The 12,220-nt window shown below is 66.2% G+C and overlaps 1 protein-coding gene across 1 annotated transcript; it reads right to left on the minus strand.

Annotated features, from left to right (window-relative positions):
• Positions 1-13: 13 nt before the first annotated feature.
• LOC112122724 (histone-lysine N-methyltransferase 2D-like) lies at positions 14-11,921 on the minus strand (the record flags this gene model as incomplete). The annotated part of the gene is made up of 16 exons (XM_029914166.1): positions 14-2,091; positions 2,690-2,838; positions 3,319-3,492; positions 3,987-5,741; positions 6,031-6,081; positions 6,194-6,267; positions 6,727-6,971; positions 7,193-7,277; positions 7,803-7,967; positions 8,644-8,748; positions 9,566-9,646; positions 9,882-10,071; positions 10,223-10,347; positions 10,575-10,691; positions 10,907-11,050; positions 11,706-11,921. Coding segments are annotated over 16 exons (5,754 nt in total), but the record flags the coding sequence as incomplete, so codon positions are not given.
• Positions 11,922-12,220: the final 299 nt, after the last annotated feature.

A 12,220-nucleotide genomic window follows, 5' to 3' on the forward strand; every position in this document is an offset into this window, starting at 1 on the left:
CGCTGGCACCTACCTGTGTCGGGGAAGAAGCTGTTGGCCAATTGCTGCTGTTGCTGCTGCATGACGAGCTGCTGGGGTTTCATGCCCAGGGGGGTCGGCTGCACCCCAGGTATCTGCTTCTGCACCAGCACCTGCTGCTGGTTCGGCTGTGGGGTCAGCGCTGGCTGGACGCCGTGCTGGGCCGCAAGGACGTGGGGCTGGGGCTGCGCCATCGCCATGTGTGGGGCCAGCACCTGGCCCTGCTGGGGTCCCACCACCCGCTGCTGCTGCGTCATTAGCTGTTGGGTGGGCACCAGGTTCTGCTGCCTGGCGATGAGGCCCAGCTGCAGCTGTTGCTGGGGCCCCACCAGGCGGGGAGCCTGCCCGTCCGGGGGCTGGGCCGGCCCTGCAGGGTGAGCCAGTATGGAGTGCTGCTGCTGCTGCACAGGCTGGAGGTGCTGGGCCCCCCCCGGCAGGTGGGCCGACATCTGCTGCTTCTTCTGCAGCTCCTTCTTCTCGTGCTCCAGCAGGTCCTCGATGAGCAGGGGCAGCTCGCTGGCCACCAGGGAGCTCTCCATCTTCTCCAGGTCGTCAGCCTGCGAGTGCTGGGCGTTGGCCAGGCCCAAGGCCCCTCCCTCCAGCTCCAGCAGGGCAGGGCTCTGGCCGGGTGCCAGCCCGCGGCCCGGGGCGGCGTAGGGGCCCTTGTCTGAGCCAGAGGTGGCAGCTTGGCCGTTGTTAGGGAAGGGGGCTGTGCCGAGCCGCACGGGCCCCGCTCCGGCACTCAGCAGGTTCTGGCCAGGCTTGAGGGTCAGGCCTAGGGAGGCAGCCATTTTCTCGGCCCCCTGGAGGGCCTCTGACTTGATGGGGACCGGGAGGCGGTCAGAGGCGCCAGTGTTGAACTGACAGGGGGATGTCTTCAGGCAGCCTTCCTCCAGCTTGGGCTGGACGCTGGACGGCAGGGAGGCCGGCTTGGCTTCCAGGATGCTGGCCTGGGCCTTGAAGGTTGGGTGGGGAGCCGGTGCCGTGCTGGAGGGGCAGGGGGCGGGCGGCAGCCCCTCCCTGGGGGGTGCCAGCTCCTTGGGCTCCCCGGGGCCCTTGGGGCAGGGCCCAGCTGGCTCCCTCTTGAGCAGGGCCTCGCGCTCGGCCTTCTCGTTGGCCGACTCCACCAGGCGCAGGTGCTCGTTGAAGATGTCCTTCTTGTCGCCTGTGTCCAGCTCGGGGTCGGTGTAGGCCAGCAGGTCGAACTCATCGCCGTTCAGCAGGTCGTCCAGGTGGGGGTCGTTGGTCTCCAGGTTGTCCAGGTTGCCCAGGTCGTCGTCCCCCTTGGCCACGTCCGGGTCCAGGCTCAGATTGGCCAGGTCGTCATCCTCCAGGTCCTTGTGGGAGTCGAAGTCGTCGTCCAGGTCAGGCTCCACCGGCACCTCGCACGGGAGCCGCCCACCCTCCAGCGCCAGGTGGCTCTTGCTGGGAGCTGGAGCCGGGACCGGAGCCAGCCGGGGCTCCATGGCGGGGCCGTCCTTGGGGCCGTCAGGACGCAGGCCAGAGCCGGAGGATGACGACAGAGGGCGGGGTGGGCCATGCTGCAGTTCCAGGCCGCTGGGAGGCGGGGGCACCGGAGGGCCGCTTTTGGGGGGAGGCTGGTGGCTCCGCTCAGCCCCCTGCGGGGAAGTAGCGGAGGGCGGCAGAGGGGCCGGCAGCTTCTGGGGCTGCAGGACTGGGGCTGGCAGAGGCATGACGGAGGCACGCAGGGCCTGGCTGGAGCTCTCGTCGCCGGGCAGGAAGAAGCGTGGTCTGGCCGGGGGGCCCTGCTGGGCAAAGGGGGAGCCCATGCCCCCGGCTGCCCCCTTCTGGGCATTGTGCCGCAGCTCAATGAATTGGGCCCCCACGGCGCCGGGCGAGGACGGGATCTGCTCGGCAGGGCCCGCCATGCGCCCAGCCAGGCCTCCCAGCGCCGGCCGGCTGAGCTCATGGCCAGGTGGCTGCTGGAAGCGGGCGGGGCCGGGGAGCCGCACAGCCGCCGCCTGCTGCTGCTGCCACATCTGCTGCTGCTGTGGTGAGGGCCCCTGGAACATGCCGCGTGGGAAGAAGGTCTGGGGGGCTCCCACCGACGGCCTGCAACAGACAGGGAGGGTCAGGGAGTGGCCCCTGCCTCGGGCGTCCCGGGAGGTGCAGCTCCTGGCCAGCACAGGGTGCCAGTGCCACCATCCGCCGAGGGCAGAGCCATAGCCAAGGAGCTCGCTCGCTCCCCGCCCCCCCCAGGGGAAGGTCAGCAGCAGCTGGGGGTTCTGGAAGGGGACACGGGCTGGCCACGCCCCAGCATGGCGTCGCCCCACTGAGGGGCTCCTGTTGGACAGGCTCAATCCCCACCGGACCTGCCGACAGCTTCCCCCGCCCACATCTGATGTCAGGGGATGGGGGCTCAGGGGCAGCACCCTGCCAACCGGGACCTCCCAGCCCCCCACCCTCACAGTGGGGGAGCGAGAGGGGAGTGAGGCTCGGTGACTAGCTGAGCCGGGGGGTGGGGGTGGGAGGCTGGGAGCAAGGACTCCTGGGTTCTATTCCCAGCTCTGTCACAAACTTGCTGAGTAACAGTGGGCCTCAGTTTCCCCATGTGTAGCTGAAGGCGGGGTCTGATGGGTAAGTGAAGTGCCCTGTGAGTGCAGCAAGCCCAGAGCACCGCTCGCCTCCAGCAGCCTGGGGGGACACGCACCTGCCGTTGAGGTCCATGGCGGAGGGCGTGGCGGCGGGAGGCGGGCGGGAAAGCCGTTCGTCCGGTGCGAAGGCCGCGGGCACCATGGCTGGCCCGGAGAGTTTGCTGCTGCCGGGGGCTGTGGGCAGATTCCCGAGGGCGCTCTTGTCCTGGGAAGGAAGGAAGGGAGAGTGACTCCGCCTGTGCCCAGACTCCTGCAGACCACATCCTCACCTGCACCCTGCGCCCTCCCCCTCCAGCTGTGGGGGATCCGGACTCTCCTCCTAACCCCAGCCTGGGCTCAACCTCCTCTGCAGCAGGTGACGGGGAGCTCTAACTACTGCGCCTCGCTGCCCTTGTTTGGGACTAGCCCCAGCCTCACCCCCATCCAAATCTCCCACGCGCTTTATCTGGTGACACCCTGCAGCAGGAGCTCCCCGGGTCTGTGCCCCCAGGCCCCGGCCCTCTGTCCCATTCACAGAGGGACCCTCGCGGGAGGGCGGGACTTGTCTCAGCGCTGTTCGTCAAGGGCTGCGATGACCAATGTGCAGAGCCAGCTCCGACTGCCCTTGGGGGCCAGGCCAGCAGCCCTGGGGCCAGTACCATGCGGCCCATACGGCTACGGAGGTGTTTGTGTGGCCCAGCCCCACCTGTGCTGGCTGGTAGGGTGCCAGGCCCCTGAGCTGCTCGAAGGCCTGGCTGCTGGCTTCGGCGCTCCACGCTGCCTGGGAGGAGCTGGTGGCGGCGGCCGCGCTCTCCTTCTCCTGCCGCAGGTTGTTCCTCTGGATTTGCTGGCGGATGAGGAGCTCGCGGAGTCTCTGGCGCTGGGAGATAAGGGATGCACCATTACAGCAGGGCCCAGACTGCACCCTGGGAAATCACCGTCCTACCCCGAGCATCTGGGGGATGGCGCAGGGACAGGGCACCCATGGCAGCTTGGAGACTCTCTGCCTAAGTTGACTAAACTGACACAGGTGGGAGGGGAAACTGAGGCACAGAGAGGGCGAAAGCCTGGCCCAAGTCATCCAGCAGGTCAACGGCAGAGCCGGGAACAGAACCCAGGTATCCCAAGCCCCAGGCCATGCAAGTAAAGGGGACTAGAGGGCAAAGAGCCATTTCCCTGGCTCCAGCTCTCCTTTGTATCCTCTAGGCGATGTCAGGGGGTCCCTTGGCTCAGCCCCCACCAGCACTCCCGCGTTCTGTGCCTGGCTCTGGGAGGGCAGTGGGGTGCAGTGGTTAGAGCAGTCCCAGCTCTACCTCTGATTCACTGTGCCCGAGACAGCACCCCCAAGGGCTGTGGAGAAAGCGGAGTGCTCACCTGCCTCTGCTTCTCCAGCTCCGACTGGCTGATGCTGCTGACGGCGCCCTCCTGGCTGACTGGCAGTTCGGGCAGCTCCCGGCTGGGGAGAGCAGAGATCCCCGACACCACCTCGTCCCGCTTGTCAGCTGGCGGCGCCATCCCGGCTCGGGGAAGGTAGGTCAGGGAGCCGTCCTGCTGCTGCTGGGGGTGGGGGGGTTGCTGCGGCAGCACCGAGGGGGGCCGCAGGGGAGAGAGGCTGTAGGTCTCAGCAGGGCAGTTGCCAGGCCCCAGGGGGCTACCGGCCTGGTGGAAGCCGGGTGAAGAGGCATAGTTGGCGCTTTGGGGCTTGCCCATGGGCTGGCTAGAGGCAAAATGGCTGTTCATCCCGTGGGGTTGGTGGGAGGGGGAACCCTTGAGGGGCTCCGAGACAGCTGAGGGGAAGGTGAACCGCATCTGGGCCTGGGCGCCAGGGAAGACGCTGGCTCCAGGGGAGCGGGCGAAGGGGGGCTGCTGGCTCCCCGGCCCCTTGGAGTGGGGGTCACTGGGCTGGGCCGGAGGGAAGCCACTGCCAGCTGGGGGATTGTGGGAGATTGGGATCGATTTGAAGCCGGAGTCAGGTATTTGGGGCCGTGGGGGCTTGTGCAGGGGGGCAAAGGGGTCCCGGGACTGGGGGCGTGAGGGGGGTCTGGAGTAGGGGTCGGGTGACTGGAAGCGAGGGGTGACGGGTGACTGGCAGCAAGCCTCATTGGAGAGCGGCCGGGGGGTAAGAGGGGACTGGGAGCTAGACTGGGACTGCGGGCTGGCAGGGACGCGGGAGAAGGGGTCAGAAGGCAAGGACCTGGGGGGCAGGGCACAGCAGCTGTCGGGGGGCTGTGGCCGGGGCGTCAGGGGGGGCTGGGCATAGGGGTCCGAGTAGCAGGACACGGAGGGCGACTGCCTGTAGAGGTCGGGGTGGCTGGGAGGTGAGGGGGCCAGAGCCTGGGGGTGGGGATGTGCCAGCCCTGGGCTCTGTGGCTCTACCTGAGAGACCCGTGGGGTCAGGGGGGCTTTGAACACGTCGGCTGCCTTCAGCTCGGCGGAGGAGAGGTGGGACGGGGAGTCGGCGTAGCCCATGGCGGCCATGTAGCCAGGGGAACACACTCCCGGGCCCCCTTCCTCCTTCTTCACCTGCAGCCCCCCAGCCTCCAGGCTCCTCTTCTGCTCCCCGAAGGGAGGGGGCGAGAGCAGGGGCTCGGGGGGCCTGGCCCCGGGGCTCCCCGGCACCGACAGGTTGTCCAGAGAGCCACTGAGGCAGCGTGGTTTCAGGAAGGGGTCTGGGGTGGAGGGCTGGTGCCGGGGAGTCCCGGGGGAGGTGGGGTGGAACTCCGGAGGCTGGGGGCCCAGGGCCGGCCGGGGAGTGGGCAGAAGCTGCTGCTGTTGTGTGGGGAAGGGCTGGAAGGCAGCTCCGGCTGTGGGGCTCTGGCCCAGGGGCGAGGGGAAGCGGGGCTCCAGCGGGTAGCTGTAGGGGTCGTGCGAAGGCACTTGGGCTGGGGACTGGGAAGGAAGCTTGAGGAAGAGCTCGCTGGACTCAGCCGCTGCTTCGGCGCCAGCAGGGGACTTCAGGAACCCATCTGCGGAGCCGGGCAGGGCCACCGGGCTGTTGATGTAGACGGGCTGCCCCGCAGCACCAGGCAGCGCCCCCTGCTGGGGCGGGATCCTCAGGTGCAGTGAGGGTCTCTCAGGCTTGCGCAGCACCTCCCCTTTGGTCTGCTTGTTGATCTGGCTCTCGGCCTGCTGCAGAGACAGCGCGGGATGGGGGTCAGCGCCAGGGGAGCCCAAGATGGCATCGGGTCGCCCCCCCCCCCAAACACATCCCACCTTGGGCTGTGGAGGGGGGCTCGGGGCAGGGAAGGGAGGATCCGGCAGAGTCAGAGGAGGGGCCAGTTGCTCCAGGTCCTCCCTGGCCCAGTCTGGGTCCCCGAGAGGCCCAGCCGCTCTGCCAGGCAGGCCTCGGGAAGGAAGGCCAGAGAGGGGCCCCACAAGGCTATTGCCCGTGTCCTGAGCACGCTCCCCCGGCACGTACCTTCTGCACCTTGTTGATGCGATGAGCCGCCCGGTTATCTTTGGCCTTTTGCTGCACAAAAAACAAATCAATTCTCAGAGCGAGGCTGAGAGATCCCCCGCGAGCAGGTCGCGCTCGCCGGCCACAGCCCCCAGCGGGGAGCGAGTCCGCCCAGGAGACTCACCAAGTAGGGGGCTTTGTCCGGAGCTGGGACCTTTCTCCAGAGCTTCATGATCTGTTTGCAGCGGCTGGACCAGTCTGGGAGGGGGACAGAGACTGACGTTACGATCGCCCCCGAATCACCAGCTGGCGTCTCTGGAGCATCCGGCGTTTACGTCCCAAGCCCCAGCCGGGTCAGGGCAGGTGGGGGCCATCCCCCCAGCCTGGGCTCCCCAAGATGCATGACCAGGGGCTTCATGCAGCCAATGGAGGCTCACGCCACAGAGCTCTATGGGTAAAGAACTTCTGAGCCAACGCAGAAATTTCATGCCAAGAGGACTATGGGCAAAAACTTCTCCACCAATAGGAGAAAGTGCTCAGTGCCCTCATACCAGAGAGGACTATGGGTAAGGAACTTCTCCACCAATAGGAGAAAGTGCTCAGTGCCCTCATACCAGAGAGGACTATGGGTAAGAGCCAAGAGATCAAGACAAACTGGTTACTGAGCACCACTCCCTCCCCCAGGGGGCAGCCAGAGGGGCGAGAGCAGCTGCCTACCTGGGTAATCCTGCTTGAGGCTGGGGAAGTTCATGTTGGCATAGAGGACGGGCGAAATGGTGGACAGCTCGCCCAGCTCCTCGTCCTTCTCCCAGCGCTGTAGGCTCCGCTGGTTGTAGGAGAGCCCATCCCCCTCACCCTCCGTGGTCGGGGTGGTGGGCGTGGAGGGGGTGGTGGCAGCCGAGCTGCTGGCCCAGGGGCTCTCGGGCTCGCAGTGGTCTGGGCTGAAGAAGCCGCTTCTCTCCCTGCACCGGGGAAAAAGCACATGGCTTGAGTCACCAGGGCTGCAGGCAAAGCCCAGGGCACATGCCAGCTGGGACAGATTCCAGCCCCTGGATTGAAGTAGCAGCAGCCCCCAGCTCCTTAGGGAACCGCATTCACCCCATCTCCTGAAGGACCCCATGCCCTGCCCCTCCCATCCCTCCCAAGAGCACCAGCACTGCCCGCCTGGCACGCACCAACATACCTGTTATCGAGGAACGGGGACTGGCAGACTCCTGAGTAGGACTCTATGGGGACAGCGGAGGAGAGAGAGCCCAGAGAAACACTCCCTGTGAGGGAAGGAAAACCGTGTGGCAGAGAGCTGGCAGTGAGAGTCAGAGCCGGCCCCCCCAATCCCCAACACCCCCTCCCACCTGCCCCCATGGGGCTCCTAGAGCCAAGCCAGGTGAATGCCTAGCTCCTAAAGAGTCCTAACACCACTCTCCTCCAGCCCCAGGAATCACCCTATTTATTGCACATGGGGAAACTAAGGCACGAGAGGGGTGACCTGCCCACAGATCACATGGCACAGCTATGCAGGAAACAGAACCCAGGAGTCCGGTCCCCCAGTGCTGTCCTCCAGCCCCTAGATGGCGCTGCCTCTGCTCAAACCGGGCTCCACAGCCAAGGGCTGGAGATGGGATCCTACGCCCAGGTTTGCTCTCCTGTGTCCTGCCAGGAGTAACAGACAGCGCCCCCTGCTGGCCCTCCCTCTCGCAACCGGCCCCAGCGGGCAGCCCTTTCACACCAGGAGCTTTCGGAGGGGGGTTGTAATTTATCAGCCACCCTCGCCACGCAGGGGATAGACAGGTCACCTTGCAGGAAGGGCCTCTGGGAGAGCTGCGCTCGGTTGGGGTCTCGCCCTCCCATGCCGGCCTCCATCCCTGCCGCCACGCAGTTCAGCTGCTGCTCCCGCTCGGCAGAGCCCAGCACATCCTTGAAGAGCTGCTGGATGTCTTTGCTCTCCATCTTGGGCAATTCTGGGGGCGGAGGAAGATCACAGTGAGCACAGGGCTGGGGAGCTGCACAGCCTTACTCCCCATGTGCAGATCCACCCCGTCCCATTCTCACCACCTGCCGGGGCGAAACCGAGGTACAAGACTTCCCCCACACTGCACGTCAGGAGTCCTGACTCTTGGTCCCCCCTACTCTAACTACTAGACCCCACCCCCTCCGAGAGCCCTTTTGAAGCAGATCAAAAGGCACCTGGTGCAGGCTGAGAAAACAGTCTCACCACCATCCCCTGCTTGGTCGGCAGCTGTTCTGTGCGACAAGCTCCGGGGACTGGTCTCCTCGGACCACCAGGGGCTTCGGCAGAGGGGAGCAAAGGGATCTGACTTGCCCTCCAATCCCTAGGGATCCCTCACAGGACTGAACCACTAACCTGGGAAGCTGGCCTGGACAAGCCCCTTGCCTTGGGAATAGCCCGCGTCACCCTCTGGGGGAGCTGGCACCAGGCTGGCAAGACCCGTTTTGGGCTCCAGTACACGTTTGCTGGGGCCCCACCCCCTCCCATTTCACCCCAGTGACAGACATTTGGGAGGCCACCTCAGCTTGGGGCCCTGGTTCAACTGTCCCCTTTCCACCCTTCTCGCCAGCCCTGGCTGGCACCAGCATAGAACCAAGGGAGGTGTGAGGGGCGTCCGGCGGCCTGACCTTCTGTGGGGATCTTGTCAAGGTCGGAGCTCAGGGCACCCTCGCCGGGCGTCGCCGGCTTCTCGCTGTCCCCAGGATCCGGAGAACCTTTCGGCTCCTCTGCCCCTGGGAAACAAACACACACGCCACCACATCACCCCAGCTCAGCACCCGCAGCCAGGGGTGTGCCGCTGGATATCTTCCTGCCCCACACAGCCCCCCATACGATGGGGGCAGACATGCCATGGGGATGCCTGGGTCATGACCCCCACCCCGTCAGGGGTGGGCGTGCCAGGGTCGTGACCCCCACCCCATCAGGGGTGGGCGTGCCAGGGCCGTGACCCCCACCCCCACCCCGTCAGGGGCAGGGGTGCCTGGGCTGTGGATGACCCCCCCCCCCCAATAACTGGGAGCTCCCGCCTTCAGCACCCTCCTCCCCTGAAATGAATAAGAACTGAGGGTGATGTTCTAGGCTACATCTCTATGGTTCCGAAGGTGGGGGAAATCACTCTAGGACTCCAAACCATAGAGACTCCAGAGTCCTCCAGGACTGACCATAGACGCACCTTGCCTAGATAATAGCCCACAGCCATAGAGCTGTAGCTAGAGTGCTTGGCTGTGATGGATAGAGTGGCACAGCTCTATGGCCACGGGCTGGTTGGAGACTACACTCTAGGCAGGATCTCTATGGTCAGGGGAGTTGGTCAACAAGATGGGGAGCTCCAGGCTGGTTGAGGTTATACAAATGAGGTCATGCATATTCAGATATTCAAATAAGAGGGTCACTCTATTTGCATAACCTTTTCAACTCTCTGTACCAGCCTGCCATAGTGCTGAGTCCCATCCCCACAGGGAACACCCCCCAGCCACGGCCCGGACACCAGCCCCCCCCCCCACAGCCCCTGCTCCCCACCCGCGGGCCAGCCCGGTGGGAGGTGCTCACCTGGGTCCTCAGCCTTCGCTTCCGCCCCTTTCGGGTCCTCCTCTTGGGCCACCAGGGCGCTGCTGTCCATGCTGTCGTCCCCTGGGGGGGGGGTCACAGGAGGGGGAGGCTGAGCCAGCACACGGCCCCTCCCTCCCGTGACGCCAGCCCCTTGGCTCCTGGCACTACCCACCCCAAGGGATGGCGCTTCCTACACAACCCAGGTGACCATGCCCAGCCCCTCAGATCCCTCACCACCAAGCCAAGTCCCACCAGCCAGCCCTGCCCCCTGCCAGCCTCCACCCAGAAGCCAAGGACATCTCTGCAGCCCCCTTACCTTTCAGATGGGCAGGGGTCTCCTTCCCATCTCCAGGCACCCTCTGGAGTGTTCCGGGCACCCCAGGGTCCACCCTGGGTCTGGGAGCACCCTGGCCAAAGGGGGGGCAGGCAGCTCCATCCCCCACACCCCCTGCGGCCAGCAGGGCCTTCCGGCTCAGGTCCATGAGCGCCTTCCCGAAGAACGCTTCCTGCCGAAGGAGTGGGGAAGGGGATGGGAGGGAGCCAGGGGACATGTACCAGAGTTAACAGAGGAGCCAGACCCCTTCCCCACTCTCCCCTCCCCCTCCGCCCCCAGCAGCGGGAGCTGGCACGCCCCTGTCCTGCCGCAGCCGGGCTTACCTGGAGATAGGCAGGGAACATATCCTCCAACTTGCTCTTCTTCCTGCCTCGGCGTTTCTTCTTCTCGTCCCCCTCCGTGGCGCCCTGCTCCGCAGCGCCCTCCGCTGGGATCTCCGCCGGCGCCCCTGTGAACAGCAGCTGCCGTTACTTCCGCCCTCCTCAGGAGCCCGGAGACATGGGGCCCTCCTGGAACGAGCCAAGCCTTGGGCGGGGGCTTCCCCATCGCCTCCCCGCCCCCCTCCAGGAGATCCCCAGAACTAAAGGGGGGGGGGTGTTCTGTCCCAGCTATACCCCATGACACAGAGGTTAATGCCAGAGGGCCAGGCGCTGCTTGGGCGCACGCGACTCCTACCGTCCTCCGGGTGCCCCTCGGCGCTCAGCACCTCGCGACATGCCTCCACCAGTGCTGCCGAGCCCTTCTTCAGCCGCGTATGGGACTTCCGCTGCCGCACCATGAACCCGCCGATCCCTGGGGAGGGAAGAGGAGCGGTGGGTGGTTAAAGGGGGAGGCCTCAGCCCTGCTTGGCCGGGGTGGCTTCACTCCACAGAGGCCAGGGTACCCCCCGGCTCCCGCTCTGATGGGCTAGGTCCGGCGGGACGGCTCTGTCAGCCACCACGGACGAGGCTCGGAAGAGCCCAGCCGATTAGCCGTCCCCCGTCATGGATCAGTGCGGGAGCACTCACCGGGGCGGTAGGGCTTCCGCTTCCTCTTCTTGCACTCCTCCGAATCCTCCAGCCCCTTCCCCGAGTCCACGTCGGCCCCTCCGTCCCGGTCAGGGCTGGCGGCAGCTTCCAGCTTGATCTCACACTCCATGTGCTCCACGCCCACTGCGCGAGGGAGGGGACGAGACGTTAGAGCAGGACTCCCCCATGGCCCCCAGCGGCGGAGGGAAAGTCAACTGACGATCCAGACCCCCTGAGCCTCCCACCCCCTCCCAAACCTACACCCGGCCCCACACATCGCTAGCCAAGCTGCACCCCTTCTCCCCATGACATTGCCCCTGGAGGAGCCGGTTCAGCCCATCAGTGACAGAGGGGCCCCCCGGGTACCCCTCTCTCTGGTGCATCCTTCCCCGCACCAGCCGTGGGCCCCTGAAAGCCAGCAACCACCCAGCTGGGCCCAGCAACAGCTTCCCCCCCCCCCACCCCACGCACCCCCCTGCACCTCCCCCCACGCACATGCCCCCCAGGCCCCCCAGCGCTAGAGGCTCCCAGCTGCAGCCACCTCCTCTGGACAAAGCGTAGGGCCCACCCATCACAGCGCCAACGCCCTCAGCCACTGAGCAGAGACCTGCCGTCCCAGGCACTGCAAGAGCTCTCGGTTCGGTGGGTTCCTGGGTGCCGACCAGGCCTGGCAACGAACCCAGGCATCCTGGCCCCTCTCCGAGCACAGTCAGGGAGCAGCCCAAGCAGCAGGCCCCAGCACACCCGCGTACCGCGCCAGCCGGCGGTGGGGAGCGGGGGCCACGTGAGGGGAGCGCACCTTCACCCTTCAGCAGGTCGTCCCCGTCCAGATCCCCGTCCTTCTTCTCGTCCGTGCCCAGGGGGTCGCCCCCCTCCAGGCCCCCCTCCCCATTCAGGGTGCCCAGCCGGGTCTTGCGCTGCCTGCGCTTGTGCAGGGGGGACATGGACAGGTTGCGCAGCACGGCCATGCCCGTCTCCGTCAGCCAGACGCCTTCGAAGCGGAAATACTGGGGCTCTGCGGGGGCCAGACGACAGAGTTAGGAGCGCACTCTCTCCAGGCTGGCCTAGTCGCCGGGGTGCTGGACCAGGGGTCAGGACGCCTGGGTTCTATTCCCGGCTCTGCACTGACCCACTGGGAGACCTCAGGCCAGTCCCTGTGCCTCTCTGTGCCCTTCGTCTCGCCCGTTCAGACTGTGAGCTCTTCAAGGCAAGAGACTCCTTGTCCCCCTGCTCCATCTACTGGATTCCAAAACACTCCCACGAACCGGGAACGGAACCCAGGAGGCCTGGCTCCAGCCCTAACCGCTAGACCCC

Source organism: Terrapene carolina, unplaced genomic scaffold (genome assembly GCF_002925995.2).
Source record: "Terrapene carolina triunguis isolate 2854851 unplaced genomic scaffold, T_m_triunguis-2.0 Scaffold32752, whole genome shotgun sequence".
NCBI lineage: Eukaryota > Metazoa > Chordata > Testudines > Emydidae > Terrapene > Terrapene triunguis.